General features: G+C 41.6%; 1 protein-coding gene across 1 annotated transcript in view; it reads left to right on the top strand.

The window, feature by feature from the left end:
* The window catches only part of SH3GL3 (SH3 domain containing GRB2 like 3, endophilin A3), a 42,816-nt gene that overhangs the window by 17,269 nt on the left and 5,873 nt on the right, over positions 1-19,674 (top strand). Inside the window, exons 2-6 of the mRNA XM_058155768.1 lie at positions 8,066-8,134; positions 9,040-9,112; positions 12,000-12,143; positions 15,117-15,250; positions 16,582-16,740. Coding sequence (XP_058011751.1) covers positions 8,066-8,134; positions 9,040-9,112; positions 12,000-12,143; positions 15,117-15,250; positions 16,582-16,740 — 579 coding nt within the window. The remainder of the gene's footprint in view (positions 1-8,065; positions 8,135-9,039; positions 9,113-11,999; positions 12,144-15,116; positions 15,251-16,581; positions 16,741-19,674) is intronic.

Raw genomic sequence — 19,674 nt, 5'->3', positions numbered from 1 at the left:
TGCCTCCAGAAGTTGTGGGAGTTTCATCACTGGAAGCTTTCAAGAAGAGACTGGACAGCCACTTGTCTGGAATGGTGTAGGGTCCGCTTGGGCGGGGGTTGGACTAGATGACTACAAGGTCCCTTCCAACTCTGTTAATTTGTATCTGAGCATCTCCTATAGGTGCTGAGTCTAGAAAAATCCCCATCCTCAAAGGAGATGGGATCTTGCTTCGGGTTGTCTAAACCTGGTTGTCTAGATCAGCATTGATCAACTAGGACAACTTGAAAATGTGTGGACTGCAACTCCCAGAATCTCCCCACCCCCAGCCTTGGGAATTCTGGGAATTGAAGTCCATACATCTTCCAAGTTGGTAAGGTTGACCAGCACTGGCCTACAGGGATTTCTGGAAATTGAAATCCATTCTAAAGTTTCCGAGGTTGATAGATGCTGGTCTAGAATGGTGCTTCTGTTTGATGGAGAAACTCCTCAGCTTTTGCAGTAGCCTTTCTCTCCAATATTGCAACCTCATAAGTTGTTTTTCCATGCATGTTCCCACTGCATGGGAACACAAATATTAATTCATAAGTGTTTTCTTTAGAGCCCAGTGCACCCAAAACTTGTGCTTGTTTACATTTAGCCTGTCATCTTGAAATTAACGCATCTGAGTAAAATCTACAGATCGCAACCCATCTTCTCAAATCTACTTTTGCTTTGGAGACACGTTTTGTTTTACCTCCCTTTTGTGCAAAGTTGCTTTTTCCCTGGTTGCCAAGCTGTGAAAACAGAGTAAAACATCAGCCAGCTTTTTTTAGAAGCTACTTGTAAGAAGGTGTTTTATTTACGTGACAGTGGTGGGATTTGGCCAAAGTAGGAATCTTGAGTTTTATATTTGTCTTTTGTCTCCAGCTCAAGATCAGAAAAAGGAAAGTGGTGAGGTCATACCTGGGCCCAAACAGAAGCAAAAAATAAAATAAAAATAGACTTTTGATTTGGGAAGTAGGGAAATAAAAAGGAAAAGAAAACCTTTGAAAAGCTATATTGTTGCTCTCTTGTTCCCACCACACAAGTTTGCTGTGAATCTTACATTGTATCCAGGGAGAGTTGCTTAGTGTTGCTGCTCTCTTGTAGCAAGCAACAGCCTCATGTTGTTGCAACCTTGTGGTACTTTTGTTAAAATATTTTCCCACCATGTCATTGTTACAGGGACTGGAGAATTACACAGGCTGACTTCTTTCTTCTTCTTCTTCTTCTTCTTCTTCTTCTTCTTCTTCTTCTTCTTCTTCTTCTTCCTCCTCCTCCTCCTCCTCCTCCTCCTCCTCCTCCTCCTCCTCCTCCTCCTCCTCTTCCTCTCCTTCTCCTTCTCTTCCTCCTCCTCCTCCTCCTCCTCCTCCTCCTCCTGTCCCCTCCCCTCCTCCTCTTCTTCTTCTCCTTCGCCTCCTCTTCCTTCTCTTCCTCTTCCTCCTCCTCCTCCTCCCTCCCTCTCTCCCTCTCTGTCTCTCCCTTTCTTCAGAGGTCTCTCATAGTCTCTTCCCCCATCTCTTCTCTCTCTTCTCTCTTTTCCTCTCTCTTCTCTTTCTCTTTTCCTTTCTTCTTCTTCTTCTTCTTCTTCTTCTTCTTCTTCTTCTTCTTCTTCTTCTTCTTCTTCTTCTTCTTCTTCTTCTTCTTCTTCTCCTCCTCCTCCTCCTCCTCCTCCTCCTCCTCCTCCTCCTCCTCCTCCTCCTCCTCTTCCTCCTCCTCCTCCTCCTCCTCCTTTTAAAAATTCACTTTGCAAGTTTGCAAAGAATAGGTCTCCCCCCCCCCAATGCAATCAAACATTCAAGGGTTAACATTGTGGATCAGGTGGCCAGAAGTATAGGCAATGGTATTGTGTGGATAGAGTTGCTATGAGCTTCAAGATCACGACCGCATTTTCTCCCAGGTCTCTTTCTCAAACGTTTTTTTTTTCCCTTTCTTTTAGCAAGGAAGTAATATTTGCCTACGCACAACAAAAGCTCTTTTAAGAAGGCTTTTGCTATACAGCTTGGCTACATGCTCCAAAGCTCAGTGGGACAGGCATAAATTGGCAAGTACAAAGTTACAAGACTCAATTGCCTATAATATTTGGGCTCAGGATAGTCATTGTCCCATTGACTTATATTCAAGCACTTGGATTTTGGTCATTATGGCCGTAGGTAACATTGATTGGTTGGTTGATTGATTGATTCATGTATGGGCCGTTAACTTGTTTTCAACTCCTAGCAACCACATTGATTGATTTTCTTTGTGAGACTCTAGTCTATCTAGGCTTAGGACCAGGTTATTTACGGGACCGTCTACTGCCGACCTCGATCTCCCATCGCCCGGTGCGCTCCCACAGAGAGGGACTCCTCAGGGTGCTGTCAGCCAAACAGTGTCGACTGGCGGCCCCCAGGAGGAGGGCCTTCTCTGTGGGGGCTCCGACCCTGTGGAACGAACTTCCCCTCGGACTTCAACAACTACCAGACCTTAGGACCTTTCGCCGCGAACTTAAAACCTATTTATTTCGTATGGCTGGACTAGCTTGATTTTTTATCTTTAAATTTTAATTGACTTTTGATGGGTTTTTAAAATTTAAATTTTTGTAATTTTATGGGGGTGTATGTTATTTTAATATTTGGGCAAATTTAAATCAGTTTTTTAAGGGATGTTTTTACTATTGTGTATGTTTGTATTTTATCTGCCTGTTCACCACACTGAGTCCTTCGGGAGAAGGGCGGTATACAAATTAAAATATTCTATTCTATTCTATTCTATTCTATCCCTAACCTGATCTTGCAGCTCTTTCAGCTGGTGTGGTGATGTTGACTGATGTTATCCATTCAGTTGTCTGTGGAGATTTTCAGTCTTCCAAATCATGGAGTGTGTCCCAAATGTGCTTTTTCAAAAGGCAACTGGACTTTTCTTTGTTTTTGGCTGAAGACGTTTCGCTTCTCATCCAAGAAGCTTCAGTTCAGTTCTGAGAACTGCAGAACCACAACCCCAAACTGGCTGTTTCCAAAAATTAGATAACAACAAAATACCTTATACCACCAGACTTAAAATCCTGGGATTAGAAAACTTAGAACTCCGCTGACTCTGACATGACCTGTGTTTAACACAGAATCATCTATTGCAACGTCCTTCCTGTTAAAGACTACTTCAGCTTCAATCGCAATAATACAAGAACAAACAATAGATTTAAACTTAATGTTAACCGCTTCAATCTTGATTGCAGAAAATATGACTTTTGTAACAGAGTTGTTAACGCTTGGAACACACTGCCTGATTCTGTGGTCTCTTCTCAAATTCCCAAAATCTTTAACCAAAAACTGTCTACCATTGACCTCACCCCATTCCTAAAAGGACTATAAGGGGCGTGCATAAGTGCACAAAAGTGCCTACTGTTCCTGTCCTATTGTTTTCTTTCATTATATGTGCTTGTATATAATGTTGTGACATAAATAAATAAATAAAAAATAAATACATCGCAATAATTAGATAGAGAACACAATGGAATAAACACTGAGTAGAATGCAGACAACATTTTTATTTTATTTTTTATTTTATTTTAATTTACATTTATATCCCGCCCTTCTCCGAAGACTCAGGGCGGCTTACATTGTGTAAGGCAATAGTCTCATTCTATTTGTAAATTTATATACAAAGTCAACTTATTGCCCCCCACAACAATCTGGGTCCTCATTTTACCTACCTTATAAAGGATGGAAGGCTGAGTCAACCTTGGGCCTGGTGGGACTGGAGCCTGCAGTAATTGCAAGCAGCTGTGTTTAATAACAGGCTTCTTACAGCCTGAGCCACACCCTTTTGACTGGCATGGTCCATTAATTTGGACAAAGGGCATGTCAGTAACTGTCTCCAGAAGCCAAAAGCCCCAGGTTGGCTTTCTGATTGTCATCACAAGTATTATGTCACTTTAAAACCAGGCTATTACTATATCTGTGAGAATGTGCTTACAGGAAGACGTTACCTGGTAACTTTGAAGTAAACTGCTCCCTGGGGGCTTGTGTTCGTTGACTTGACTTAACATAACAAGATTAATGGCCCCCATTAACCTCTGCTTGAGAGACAGCATTGAGAAAACACAGTTCTAAGAATTCTGTTTACCAAATTACGGAGTGTATTAAGTGCAGATCGCCACTGCAGATGCTTCTATATAAATGGAGCTGGCCTTTTGTACTGTCACTGCTGCGGTACACACTCCAAATAGCCATCTTAGTATGGACCATGGGACATCCCTCATAAGGAAGAGGGTGTATATGCAGTGGTGAAATCTGAACCGGTTTACTACCGGTTCGCTGGCTGCGTATGCGCACCATGCACCAAATGCGAGGTGCACGTGTGCGCACAGTGCATGCCAAAAGAAGGCATGGGGCAAGTAGAACAGCGCATGTGAGGGGTATGATCAGCTGTGGCATGTGATCTTTTTTTCTCTCTTAAAAGCATTTTTTAAAAACCTATTCGGCTGAATAGGTTGTAAAAAATGCTTTTAAAAGTAAAAAAAAAAAGGCTTTGATCATCAGAGCCTTTTTTTAAAACCCTTTTTAACCTTTTAATCAGCTTTTTTAATTTTATTTTTTTTAATTAATTTTTTTTTAAAAATTTAAAATTTAATTTTTAATTTTTAATTTTTTTTAAATTTAAATTTTTTAATTTTCAATTAAAAATTAAAAAAAATTAATTTTAATTTTTTTAAATTTTAGGATCAGCTGTGATCGTCAGAGCCTTTTTTTAAAAAACCATTTTTAACCTTTTCCTACCATTTGGGCAGAAAAAACGAGTGAGCCGGAAAGAAGCGGCAAGCGGGTGACTGGGTGATTAGGTGGGCATGGGGGCAGGGATTTTTGCTACCGATTCTCCGAACCACCCGCCGCCATCGCTACCAGATCACCTGATCCGGTCCGAACCGGGAGCATTTCATACCTATGTATATGGTAGAGAAGTCGTTCTGTTGCATTTGGGTTAATCAGCACAACCACATAGAGTTGGATATTGTATCAATCCTCAAGCAGGCTCATTCTGGGCAATGGTGATTGGAATCCATCATTGCAGGCTAATTCTGCCGACTATCAGTGGTTCGATTCTGACCGGCTCAAGGTTTACTTGTCCTTCCATCCTTCTGAGGTCGGTAAAACAAAGACCAGGATTGCTGGGGTGCAATATGCTGACTGTGTAAAGCGCTTACAGTGGGCTGTAAAGAACTGTGAAGCGGTATATAAGTCTAGGTGCTACTGCTATTGCTAAATCAAGGGTGAAAAGGAAGGAAGGAAGGAAGGAAGGAAGGAAGGAAGGAAGGAAGGAAGGAAGGAAGGAAGGAAGGAAGGTGTCACTTGAACTGTAAGATGGGCAGCAAATAAATTTGATAAATAAATAAGGAAGGAAGGATTTTTGTTCCATATGGATATGGATAAAGGGCATTTTATTCCTTGAATTTGTCTTCCTTTTAATAGGGATAGGGCTGTAGATTGGCACAACGTGTGGGCCTTTTCCTGTGGAGCTTGTTGTTCTGTTTCTAATTCCTGCTAGCAATGGTTTAAAACATTCTCACAAGATGCTCCAGGGTTAGCCTGTCCAAGATTGGAGTAGTTTTTAGTAGCTTTCAGCGTAGTAACATCATTTTTTTCCACTGGTTGCATTCTAACACTGGGCTGAACCAGAATGAGGTCGGCTCAGTTTATAGCAGTGCTAAATGTTACTAACTTTTAGGGGCTGTAATTTATTCATTTATTTTAAAATGTTTTTTTATTATTTTATATCATACATTTCCGTTCTATGTTGAGCAGTGTGCTTTCTAGGTGTCCAAGATGTTAATATACAAATGTACAAGCATCATTATCATCTCGGGGGCTCGGGGGGGGGGGCGCAGACACAACAATCATTGTATATATACATTGTATATATACAATCATTGTTTATATATATATAAACGAATATGCGGTAATATATAAACAAATATGCAATAACATCTATCATATTGTAACATATATTATCTTCCATTATAGCATCAATTATATAACCATCAACAAAAATTTACCCATCTGTTTTCCTTTCTTGTGTAAACCATATTTCACCTAATTCCACACCTCTAACTTCAATATCTGTCATTTAACCATTTATAGCTGGGGTCTCCAACCTTGGTCCCTTTAAGACTTGTGGACTTCAACTCCCAGAGTTCCTCAAGCCAGCTTTGCCATGTTGTGAAATAATCAGAGCCTTCTTTTCCTTTAATTTTTAGGGTTACAGGGGGACGGGAGCTGTAATTTAGTCTACCAGCTTCCAAAGAGCTTTTGGAAATTTTGGAAAGTGTGTGTGTTTGTGTGTGTGTGCAAGATAGTGACATGATTAACCCCAAAGGTGGGGTTAAATTTTTTCTTCCTCCTTTTCATTTTTTGTGAAGGCTTAAAGGCCTCCTGCTCCTTTCGCTCATCCTCAAACCCATGAAAAAACATGCATATATGTGAAACCAAAATCAATTTCAGCGTTCAGGGTTTGGGAGACTTAAAGAAAGAAATGGGAACAAGAAGTCCTTTAAGTTTGAATGAAAAGAAGAATCGGCTTAGTGCTGAATTTAGGCAGGGCCACCTTGTAAAAGCTGGGAGGCTGCAAGGAGCTTAGCTTGCAGTGTAATCCCAACCAGTTCTGGATTATTAAATCTAGTTGAAACAAACCATGGTTTAGCACGGCGTTCAAACCAGAGACAGAATGTTTCTTTCTGATAAGGAACAGGAAATGGAGTGCTTTTCTTTGGTCCGGATTGCACAAATGTAGTCCCTTCGGTGTCAACGCATGTTGTTGTGCATTCATTGTAATTGCCCGTAATTACTGCTGTGCCAGATGAGCTGTGAGCAGAAGACATTTAAAGAAGGGGTGTGTGATGTCAGTGGGATGAAGGGCCAGAAACTCTTGAAAGATCTATGACTTGAGGAAACATCTGCTACAACCTGGTGTAGTTTGGAGGTGGAGCTGGTAAGGAGAGGCCCAGAAGTGATAAAAGAGGAGTTGGCAGGCCAAAAAGATAAGCTGGGGAGGGGAGATAAGTCTCAGTTCTGCATCTGAAATGGGAATTCCCTTTAGTGACAAAGCGACAACCTTTGTGATACAAAGAGCATGCACACATGAATACGCTGAACAAGGGCAATAGCCAAACACATTTTCACCAAATGTATGGAGGAGATACACACACACGCACACAATGAGCTGTGGTGGTGCAGTGATTAGAATTCAGTATTGCAGGCTACTTCTGCTGACTGCTGGCTGCCTGGAATTTGGCAGATCGAATCTCACCAGGCTCAAGGTTGACTCAGCCTTCCATCCTTCCAAGGTGGGTAAAATGAGGACCCAGATTGTTGGGGGCAACATGTTGACTCTGTAAACCGCTTAGAGAGGGCTGTAAAGCCCTGTGAAGCGGTATATAAGTCTAAGTGCTATTGCTACTTGGGGTCATCCCAAAGGTACTTTTTCAAGAGGCAACTGGCCTTCTTGGTTTTTTTCTTTGAAGACATTTCGCATCTCATCCAAAAAGCTTCCAGAGCTGAAGAAGCTTCTTGGGTGAGAAGCGAAATGTCTTCAAAGAAAAAAAAAAAGACCAGGAAGTCCCAAGTTGCCTCTTGACAAAGCACCTTTGGGACAACCGTCACCTGGATGACTGAGGATCTCCATAGACTTTTAGTACCTGTCCTTCCATTCCCCCGCCATCAGAACCTGATGAAGCTTCTTGGATGAGAAGCAAAACGTCTTCAAAGGAAAAAAAATAAAAATAAAAAACTTGAGGGGTGGGGGGGGGGAAGCACCTTTGGGACACCCATGACCTGGAGGACTGAGAATCTCCCTAGACTTGTTGCTGGCAATCCTTATGATTTATATTGATACACTGACCATCAATTGTGTTGTAAATGTTGTACCTTGATGAACGTATCTTTTCTTTTATGTACACTGAGAGCATATGCACCAAGACAAATTCCTTGTGTGTCCAATCACACTTGGTCAATAAAAATTCTATTCTATTCTATTCTATTCTTTGGTTTGCTGCTGTTACCATTTGTTTATCGTTATTTTTTTCCTCCTGCAGCTTTTCAGCGAGAAGATCAGTGGAGCAGAAGGGACGAAACTTGATGAAGACTTTCAAGAGATGGAGAAGGTAAGGCAAGCCTCTGATGCCGGCTGCTAATTGCAAGGTAGTTATTTCTAATTATAACTCAAGAGGCCTTTTTATCCTTTTTCTAAAATAGGCCCACAGTTAGGCAAAGGTCTAGAGGAGACCAGGTTGGCACAAATTTGTGTATAATGTACGAAAGAAACAGTGTCAGTGGTGGGATTCAAATTTTTTTATAACCGGTTCTGTGGACATGGCTTGGTGGACGTGGCAGGGGAAGGATACTGCAAAATCCCCATTCCCTACCCATTCCAAGGGGAAGGTTACTGCAAAATCCCCATTTCCTCCCAATCAGCTGGGACTCGGGAGGCAGAGAATAGATGGAGGCAGGGCCAGCCAGAGGTGGTACTTACCGGTTCTCTGAACTACTCAAAATTTCCATTACTGGTTCTCCAGAATTGGTCAGAACCTGCTGAAACCCACCTCTGAATCAGTCCCCGTCATATATTGTTAAAGATTAGCGATGGTTCAAAATTGAATTCTTTTTGAATCCAGCATTCTGATTCACGTCCAACAAGGGTTGTTTCAACAACCTTCGAAATCAATAAAGGAGAAGATTTGTAGCTCAGGGTTGACATGAGGGGGTCCTGGGTGCTCTCTGATCTTGCTTGTTTTCTTACAAACATTTCATTACCCAACTAGGTAACGTCATCTGTGCTAGGCTTATGATGATGTTATGTAGTTAGGGTAAAGAAAACAAGCAAGCTCAGAGAGCACCAAGCACCCCTTAACCTTAGAAAAGTTTCAAGTTCAAAACACTTCCAAAAATGATCAAAACTGCCCGTTTCCAATTTAGGAATCAAAACTGGAGAGGCGTTGAGTAGAAAGTGGCTCCAACTGAAAATGATTTGCAACAGCCCATCTAAAGAAATTACATTTTCCTCTTGCAGAAAATTGACGTCACTAGCAAGGCAGTGGCAGAACTTTTATCCAAAGCTACAGAATATCTCCAACCTAACCCAGGTGAGAACAAGATCGTTTCAGTGAGTTCCAGATGTTTCAGACGACCGAGCATCTCTGTGAACCGATCCGTCAGATCTGTGCCTTCCAGCTTCTACGGATATTTTTATGTTGCAACAGTTTTATTGTCTGCATTTTTACTTAACTGTTTATAGGTGGTCCTCAGTTTATAATCGTTTAGTGGCCATCGAAGTTACAAAACTGAAAAAAAGTGACTTACAGTCGGTCCTTACACTTATGACTGTTGCAGCATCCCTATGATCGCACAGTCAAAATACAGGTACTTGGCAAGTGGCACCTGTTTTGTGATGGTTGTGGTATCCCAAGTCATGTGATCATCATTTGCAGTCTTCCCAGCCAGGTTCCAAGAGTGCAGAGAAGAGCCACAAAGAAGATTAGGGAACTGGAGATTAAAACATATGAAGAACAATTGCAGGAACCGGGCATGTCTAGTTTAATGAAAAGAAGGACTAGGGGAGACATGATAGAATAGAATAGAATAGAAAGAATAGAATAGAATAGAATAGAATTTTTTTTAATTGGCCAAGTGTGATTGGACACATGAGGAATTTGTCTTGGTGCATATGCTCTCAGTGTACATAAAAGAAAAGATACGTTCATCAAGGTACAACATTTACAACACAATTGATGGTCAATATATCAATATAAATCATAAAGATTGCCAGCAACAAAGTTACAGTCATACAGTCATAAGTGGAAGGAGATAGGTGATGGGAACGATGAGAAGATTAATAGTAGTGCAGATTTAGTAAATAATTTGACAGTGTTGAGGGAATTATTTGTTTAGCAGAGTGATGGCCTTCGGGGGAAAAACTGTTCTTGTGTCTAGTTGTTCTGGTGTGCAGTGCTCTATAGCGTCGTTTTGAGGGTAGGAGTTGAAACAGTTTATGTCCAGGATGTGAGGGGTCTGTAAATATTTTCACGGCCCTCTTCTTGATTCGTGCAGTATACAGGTCCTCAATGGAAGGCAGGTTGGTAGCAATTATTTTTTCTGCAGTTCTAATTATCCTCTGAAGTCTGGGTCTGTCTTGCTGGGTTGCAGAACCGAACCAGACAGTTATAGAGGTGCAAATGATAGCAGTCTTCCAATATTTCAGGGGCTGCCCCAAAGAAGAGGGAGTCAAGCTATTCTCCAAAACTCCTGAGGGCAGGACAAGAAGCAATAGATGGAAACTAATCAAGGGGAGAAGCAACTTAGAACTAAGGAGAAATTTCCTGACAGTTAGAACAATTAATCACTGGAACAACTTGCCACCAGAAGTTGTGGATGCTCCAACACTGGAAGTTTTTAAGAAGAGGTTGGATAACCATTTGTCTGAAGTGGTGTAGGATTTCCTCCCTAAGCAGGGAGTTGGACTAGAAGACCTCCAAGGTCCCTTCCAACTCTGTTCTATTCTAAGATCACTAAGCCAGATTCACTTAATAACTGTGTGATTCACTTAATAGCTGCAATGATTTGCTTAAGCAATGATTTGATTAACAACCATGGCCAAAAAGGATCATAAAATTGGGTGTGGCTCATTTAATAATTGCCTGGCTTAGCAACAGAGATTCTGCTCCCAATTGTGGTCTGAGGGCGAGGACTATCAGTATATAGTTACGACGTACAGGTAGTCCTTCACTTACAATTGTTCATTGTGTGACCATTTTGTAGTTACAATGGCACTGAAAAAAATGACTTGTGACCATTTTTCACACTTATGGCCATTGCAGCATCCCCACGGTCACGTGATCAGAATTTGGACACCTGGCAACTGGCTGTTGCAATATCTCGGGGTCACGTGATCCCCTTTTCTATTCTTCTGATGAGCGAAGTCAATGGGGAAGTTAGATTCACTTAATGAGTGTGTTATTAACCTAGCAACTGTAGTGATTCACTTAACGGTGGCAGGCAAAGTCATAAAACGGGGCAAAATGTAACCGTTGTCTTGCTTAACATGAATAAATTCAGGTTCAGTTGTGGTCATAAATCCAGGACTGCCTGTATAGGTAGTTCTCAATTTACCACATTTTTCTTAGTGACTGTTCAAAGTTACAACAGCACTAAAAAAAAGTGACTTAAGACCGCTTTTCACAGTTACAACTACACAGTTTACACAGTTACAACACAATTACAACTATCCCCATAATCATGTGATCAAAATTCAGATGCTCAGCAACTATTTATATTTATGGCCGTTGCAGCGTCCTGTGGTTACGTGATCCCTTTTTGCAAAATTCTGACAAGCAAAATCAGTGGGGGACCAGATTCACTTAACAACCAGTTTACCAACTTACCGACTTCAGCGATTCACTGAACAACTGAAGCAAGAACATTGGTAAAACAGAGCCGTGGTGGCTCAAGGCTGTAAGAAGCCTGTTATTAAAACCAGCTGCCTGCAATTACTGCAGGTTCAAGCCCCACCAGGCCCAAGGTTGACTCAGCCTTCCATCCTTTATAAGGTAGGTAAAATGAGGACCCAGATTGTTGGGGGGGCAATAAGTGGACTTTGTAAATATATAAATAGAATGAGACTATTGCCTTACACACTGTAAGCCGCCCTGAGTCTTCGGAGAAGGGCGGGATATAAATGTAAACAAAAAAAAAAAACACTTAACCAATCTCTCACTTAGCAACAGAAATGTTGGGGCTCAGTTGTGGTCGTAGGTCGAGGACCGCCTCTCCTGTGGATGCCGTTAATTCCTGTTTGTTATCCAGCATGGGTCTGAATGAAGCTGGTGACAACTTGCTTCTACGGCGATCGCATAAGTAGAAGAACATTCCAAGTCTGGAGACGTGAAGTCGACGAGCAGAAATGTTCTCCAGACAGTATAGAAATCCCAGCGTATCTCTTTTAAGCTTTTCAATATTAATCTCTCTCTTTTAAAGCCTACAGAGCTAAGCTAGGAATGCTGAACACTGTCTCCAAGATCCGAGGGCAAGTGAAGGCCACAGGATACCCACAGACCGAAGGATTACTTGGGGACTGTATGCTCCGATATGGGAGGGAACTGAGAGAGGACTCCAGCTTTGGTGAGCTTCTGCAGCCGCGCAGCATTGTTTATGTAGTTCATGCAAGCGGCACTTAATAAATCTGGATTTTTAAGGCAAGGGTGCATCCCTGCCTGAGCAGAGGACTTTACAGAGATTGTTGTTTTTAGTTGCAAAGTCGTGTCCGACCCATCGCGACCCCATGGACAACGTTCCTCCAGGCCTTCCTGTCCTCTACTATCCTCTGAAGTCCATTGAAACTCACGCCTACTGCTTCAGTGACTCCATCCAGCCACCTCGTTCTCTGCCGTCCCCTTCTTCTTTTGCCCTCAATCTTTCCCAGCATGAGGCTCTTCTCCAGTTAGTCCTTCCTTCTCATTAAGTGGCCAAAGTATTTGAGTTTCATCTTCAGGATCTGGCCTTCTAAAGAGCAGTCAGGGTTGATCTCCTCTAGGACTGACTTCGCCTTGCAGTGTGTTCGCCTTGCAGTCCAAGGAACTCTGAGGAGTCTTCTCCAGCACCAGAGTTCAAAGGCCTCAATTCTTATGGTCTAACTTTCACAGCCATACACTGCAACTGGGAATTACAGAGATAAAAGATGCAGAGTGTGGAAGCAGGAACGTGACAAAATATGGCCTCTGTCTTTACATGCTGGTCCTTAAAATGGATGTACCTTTTACAAGGACTGTAAATGATGCTCAGGTGTATTAACTGAGATAGAGGCTGGAACATTATGTCCCTAGGCTAGACAGCTTGGTACAAAAACAGAGCCAAAAGAAATAAACAAGTTGAATCTTCTATGAATGGCTGACGGGGAGCAGAGTATAGCAGATCTAGTTTACAGGCAGATTGAAAAGTGTCTTGCTTCAGAAGTTAGACCCCCATTGAATTCTAAAGTGAGATTGTGTGTGTGTGTGTGTGTGTGTGCGCGCGCGTGCACGCGTGCCCAGTCAACATCTATCCTGTGGTTCAGTTGAAATGTGGAAGGTGGCTCGTAATGTATTTTCGTGTGGCAACAATGATCCTGCATCTGAAAGAAAAATAAAAGCAGTTCTCCCATTCTTTATTCATTCCACTGGAAATATTCTGTGGTAAGGGAGAATTGGAAACAGAATAGATTCTAATTATTTGTTTGTTTGTATTCTGCCTCTTTATTATTTTTACAAATAACTCCAGAAGGTAAACACATCCAATGTTTCCATCCATCCATTTATCTACCTACCTTCTTACCGGTATCTATCTACTTACCTCTATCTATCTATCTATCTATCTATCTATCTATCTATCTATCTATCTATCTATCTATCTATCTATCTATCTATCTATCTATCTATCTATCATCTATCTATCTATCTAATCTAATCTAATCCTATCTATCTATCTATCTATCTATCTATCTATCTATCTATCTATCTATCTATCTATCTATCTATCTATCTATCATCTATCTGTCTTATCTAATCCAATCCTATCTATCTCATCTAATCCTATCTATCTATCTATCTATCTATCTATCTATCTATCTATCATCTATCTGTCTTATCTAATCCAATCCTATCTATCTCATCTAATCCTATCTATCTATCTATCTATCTATCTATCTATCTATCTATCTATCTATCTAATCTAATTCTATCTATCTATCTATCTATCTATCTATCTATCTATCTATCTATTTATCTATCATCTATCTATCTATCTATCTATCTATCTATCTATCTATCTATCTATCTATCTATCTATCTATCTTATCTACTCCAATCCTATCTATCTATCTGTCTATATCTATCTATCTATCTAATTATTTTACTTATTGAATTTATATGCCGCCCATGTAACCATCAAAGTGACTCATTGGTAACCAGATGTGAAAGATATACCTGCTAGATTAAAACGATCCTATACCTGTTTTGTCTGACAAGGTGGTTTAAAATGTCGTGGGCTGATTTCCTCTCCTGTATTGAGGGTATTATAGTAATAATAGGGAACAATCGTCCTAGCAATGCAGAAATAAAGATGCAAATTATGGATCGAAGCTAGCCTGGGTGAGTTGCTTCAAAGGAAGATGAACTGCCACTATTTAAAAGAAATACTTATTTAGCATTATTGCCCAGCCTTTCAGCTATTGTGCTGCAGGTCTATAGTTATCAGTTAACATAGACAAATGGGTGTGCTGAATGGGGATGATGGGCGATGTAATCCTGCACCTCTGTAAGAGCACCAAATTGTGCAGGGCTTTGCTTAAGAATGCTAAAGCTTCTCCCTCCCTCCCCCTCTCTCTTTCTCTCTCTCTTTCTCTGTTTCTTTCTCTTTCTTTATTTCTCTATTTCTTTCTCTCTCTCTCTTTCCCTCCCTCCCTCCCTCCCTCCCTCTTTCTTTATTTCTCTATTTCTTTCTCATTCTCTTTCTCTCTTTATTTCTCTCTCCCTCCCTCCCTCTCTTTATTTCTCTATTTCTTTTTCTCTCTCTTTCTCTCCTTCTCTTTCTTTCTCTATTTTCTCTCTCTCTCTCTCTCTCTCTCTCTCTCTCTCTCCAGCAAGAAGTTCTTTTTAATTATAATTGCCTCTTCTAAAGTATATGACCAGAGGCCTGATTAAAAACTAGAAATAGAGGTAGAAATAAGAATATACACCTTTATAAGAAGGACTATGTATTAACATAAATATGCGTTTTAACATTAGGATTTGTAAGAGTGACCTGACTAGAAGCCAGAATAGAAGTATAAATAAGAATTAGGGGGAAAATTAGTAGTTATAATTTCTATATAAATTGAAAATAAAGTAATAATTAGATGGAAAAATAAAAGGAAAAAAAAATAAAGTATGTGACCCAAAAAATGGTCTGGAAAATAAGAAAGGTAGAAGCTTTACACGTTTCAAAGAAAAGAGGCTGAAAATAAGCCTTTTAAATTTCAGCTTCGAAGCTGCTGAATCGTTTTCTTTTTTTTCTTTTTTAAATAAACAACAACCAAATCCCTCCCCATGAGATACACGTGTGTTGTTTCTTCTTTACAAGGTGCTGCGCTGATCGATGTGGGAGAAAGTATGAAGCAGATGGCAGAAGTGAAGGACTCCCTCGATATCACCATCAAGCAGAATTTTATTGACCCTCTCCAGCTACTGCAGGAAAAGGATTTAAAAGAGATTGGAGTGAGTTTATCTCTGCCTCGAATATTTGCCTAGGGATGTGAAGGTGCATCCCTGGAATAATATTAACGTTTCTCAAATCTCTCGTGCTCTCTTTTTTCCACTTCCTAAAGCCTACATTTGCATAATATCTTAAAACTTAGGTTAGCAAAATGTGATTACCATCTTCATGTGAGGTGCAGTTCCCAAACGAAGGGTTTTTCCTCTGGCTTAATGAGGCCAATGCCAAGATAATTTTTTATGCTTTATTTATTTCTATCCTGCCTTTATTATTTTTACAAGTAACTCAAGGTGGTGAACGTATCCAGCATACCTTTCTCCACCTATTTTTCCCACAACAAAAACCACTTTGTGAGATGGGTTGGATTGTGAGACAGTGACTGACTCAAATCACCCAGCTGGCTTTCACGGCTAAGGTGGGACTTGAACTCAGTACCTCTCACTTTCTAGTCCCTACCTTAACCACTAGACCAGGGGTTCTGAGTCCAAGAGACGCTGACAAGAAGTAATGGAATCAACGTTGCTTTTCCACAAGGGCTCGTGGCTGCTCTTTCAAGCCTTATGGGAGAGGCCAATCATCTTCTGGCCTTACTCCTGAGTTTTCCTTTTTGCTTCAGCTGCTCTTGCCTTCTGGCAGCACTTCGCATGCATGCACTAGGAACAGGCTCCTCCTGTTCCTCTGCCTCTCTGCTGTCCGCCTCTGGAGGCTCCGGAGTCTGCGCATCACTCCCAGATGGCCCTGGCCCCATCTCTGCCTCTGATGCAGAGCCCTTGTATGGGCCATCCCCTGACTCCAGGACTGACCCATTGTCCTCCCCAGCCTCCTCACTGTCCGACTCCGCTGCCAGGTCTGCAGGCTGCTGGCGGACCACAACAAAACCATGGTCACTAAATTCTGAAGCCCAGCACTGTCCAGCAGATCTCAGGTACAAAAACCTACACCGGTAAACCGTGATTCAGTCAAACATGGGTAAACACACTGCATAAACAACATTAGTGGAATCTAAAAATGAATGGGCACTCTACAGTCAAGAGAGGGAACACATCAGAAATTTAATGAGATCCAGAACGTAAAAGTAAACAAATAATATGTTGCTTCTTATGTAGATGCTCTGAAGATTTTTCACAATGAAGGAACTATCTAGAATCCAAGAATTTCTTGCCGAAGCATTCAAAGAGGCTGTTATTTTATTACAATTACAATTACAAGCCACTCCCCATGGCTAAAAAAAAAACATATTTCTGCCCTTATACACAAGGACTTTTTCTTGTTCGCTGTAACCACTTGGTTCTCTTCTTTCCTTTCTTTTTTTTTTTAAAAAAAATAATAATAGCACCATCTAAAAAAATTAGAAGGCCGGCGTCTAGATTATGATTACAAACGGAAGCGCCTAGGGAAGATTCCAGACGAGGAAGTGAAGCAGGCCATTGAGAAGTTTGAAGAATCCAAAGAGTTGGCAGAACGGAGCATGTTCAACTTGCTGGAAAATGATGTAAGCCCCTTCACTTTTGCAGCTTGAGTGCGAGACGTACAGTCTCTACGTGGGTGTTTGTGGCCCGTGTGTTGTGGTGTAACTAGTAATTGGGAAGATGAACAGGTTGCCCAAAACTTGGAGCACCGCCTACTCTTTTCCAAACAAGACAGGAGATGCAAACCTGTGAACGGCTTTATAATTCCCTCTTCCTGCAATTTGGGGTTTCTCTTCCTGGAAGCGGTTGAGTAAGAGATTTTTAAGCAAAGTAGCTGGCACCTACTCAAGACCTATTATCTGTTTCCCCTGTATTTTGGTGATGCATTTTCTTGCTATTTTAAAATGTAGGAAATGGAAAACACATCTAGTGTCATCCTTAAAATAGTTTTTAAGTTCCGCCTCCCTCCCAAGATCCCAAGAAATTCTTACCTCGGTCCCTTTGTCGTCTCTTTTTTACATTAGCTGTGTGGAAAATGTATTTTTCCTGGAACGATGGATTTTGCACACCCCTGTTAGGTGCTCAGCAACCAGCAAATATAAGCAACGCCCATGGGGGAAATGAGATCCCCTTAACAACCAGGTTTTTCACTTGCCATCGGTGACAAGGTCATAAAATAGGATGAGGCTCACTTAACAACCACTTTTGTTTGCAACAGAAATTCGGATCCCAATTGTTGTCATAAGTCAAGGACTACCTGCATTGTAGGTTTTCCACACGCATATTCTGTAGGTCATATTTGTCCCAAAGTACTTTTTCCAAAAGGCTACTGGACTTCCTTGATTTTTGTTTTTCCCCCGTTCAGTTTTATTCAGAAGAACTGAAGAAGCTTCTTGGATGAGAAGCAAAATGTTTTCAAAGGAAAAAAAAAATCAAGAAAGTCCAGTTGCCTTTTGGAAAAAGCACCTTTTGGGGACAGGTCTATGTGAGTGACCTGCTTATCAGATTTTAGTTTTCTTCCCAACTGCCAACTTTTTCCTCTGCGTCTCCCATTTTCATTAATTGCTACTGATAGCCATGATGGAATTCTTCCTACTAACCCCTTTCATGTGTTACCACCCAGAAGTCATCCTGCACTCGAAAAATTATTGGGGAACTTCTCCTTCCCTTGGACAATCATCTGCAACTGGGCAGTTCAAATCTCACCAGGCTGACTCAGCCTTCCATCCGGTAAAATGAGGACCCGGATTGTTGGGGGCGATAAGCTGACTCTGTAAATCGCTTAGAGAGAGCTGTAAAACACCACAAAGCGGTATATAAGTCTAAGTCAGTGGTTCTCAACCTTTATAGTGCTGCGACCCCTTTAATACAATTCCCCACGATGTGGCGACCCCAACCGATCTCAGTGCGCCTCAGCAGCCGCAGAAAGGAAAAAAAGCAGCAAATTGTTTTTTTGAATGTATGGCGCCTGAAGCCGTATTGGCTAGCGATCTGAGCTGCTTGCGATTGCCTTGAGGACGGAGGCATTAAAGCGGAGACTCCTCCCCTATTAAGTTTATGGCGCCTGAAGCCAGATTAGGCTAGCGATTGGGAGTGATTGCAGCTGGCTTGAGAGGGAGACATCAGAGCAAAGATTTCTCTCTTTTTAAATTCATCACGCCTGAAGCCGAATTCGGCTAGCGATTTGAAGAGCCTGCAGCTGGCTTGTGGAGTCAACCATTGGAGCGCGATTCTTTGACTCACAAGTATACTTCCCATATTTCCGATGGTCTTAGGCGACCCCTGGCAAATCGTCATTCGACCCCCAACGGGGTTGCGACCCCCAGGTTGAGAACCGCGGGTCTAAGTGCTATTGCTACTCACTTGTTCTGCACACTTGAGCTTTTGAAGAGGTCAAATTGTGCCCAGTTCTACTTACTTAATATTGCTTTGTGAAGTGCTGCCCTCTAGTGATAATAGTGACTCTAAAATTTTGAAACTTTGATAGTGGATGCAATTCTTCATTTATAGCTAGCTATAATTGAGCTTAGAATTACAGTTGTATATCACCTCGTTATGAAGTGAGTTATGGGTAAAAGGATTTTACCATTTTTTGCAATGGAACATAGCAGTTGTTAAGTGAACCCGTTGCCCATCCAATGGCCATTTTTTGCTGCAAAATGGAAGCAATAGCAATAGCATTAGACTTGTATACTGCTTCACAGTGTTTTACAGTCTTCTCTAAGTGGTTTACAGAGTCAGCATATTGCCCCCCCCCCCAACAATCTGGGTCCTCATTTTTACTGACACCAGTTCTTGGTGATTTTTTTTTTTTTAAAAAGGAAAAGTTAGAATTTGTAGTCGCATAACCGCAGGAATGCTACAAAGGGTTTCAAATGTGGTTCGGTTTCCACGCGCTCATAATGAGGATTGTCTCGCCCTGGCAGGCGACCTCACTTCAGAAGTTCAGTCCAGGTTTTAAGTACCTTTTGGGGGAATCTTATCATAAGTCGAAGATTTATCTGTATAGAGACTCCAGATCTTTTCATGATAAGAGAAAGTTTCAGAGTCAAGAAGTTCCCTTCCTAGCCCTTTGCATGTTCTGCATCTCGCAGGGTTCTTTGCCATCTTTCCCAAACTTATATAGTGCAACATTTCTAACTTGGGATTTCTACACAGAAATCGGGGGGTGGGTGGGCTGCTGGGGGTTTGCAAGGGTTTGGGAGAACCTCTAGCTAAGATTCTGTGCAGTTCGGAGAACCCCCAAATCCCACTCCTGGCTGGCCCCGCCAACCCCTCCCCTCTTCTCCCAGGAGTCTCCCTCCACGTGACCCGTTTTGGATGCAGATAAGTGCAGGGCGGGCACGGAGGCTCAGGGATGGCGAAAAATGGGCCTACCAGAAGTTCGTGAGGGCCGGAAATGGGCCTCCAGAGGCCCTCTGGAGCCTGGGGAGACCTTTTTGCCTCCAGAGCCTGGGGACAGCAAAACCTATTTCGCCGTGAAACACTACACTACTAACCAGAGCATATAAAACATT

Source organism: Ahaetulla prasina, chromosome 13 (genome assembly GCF_028640845.1).
Source record: "Ahaetulla prasina isolate Xishuangbanna chromosome 13, ASM2864084v1, whole genome shotgun sequence".
NCBI classification, from domain to species: domain Eukaryota; kingdom Metazoa; phylum Chordata; class Lepidosauria; order Squamata; family Colubridae; genus Ahaetulla; species Ahaetulla prasina.
This window is presented reverse-complemented; position numbering and strand designations above follow the sequence as displayed.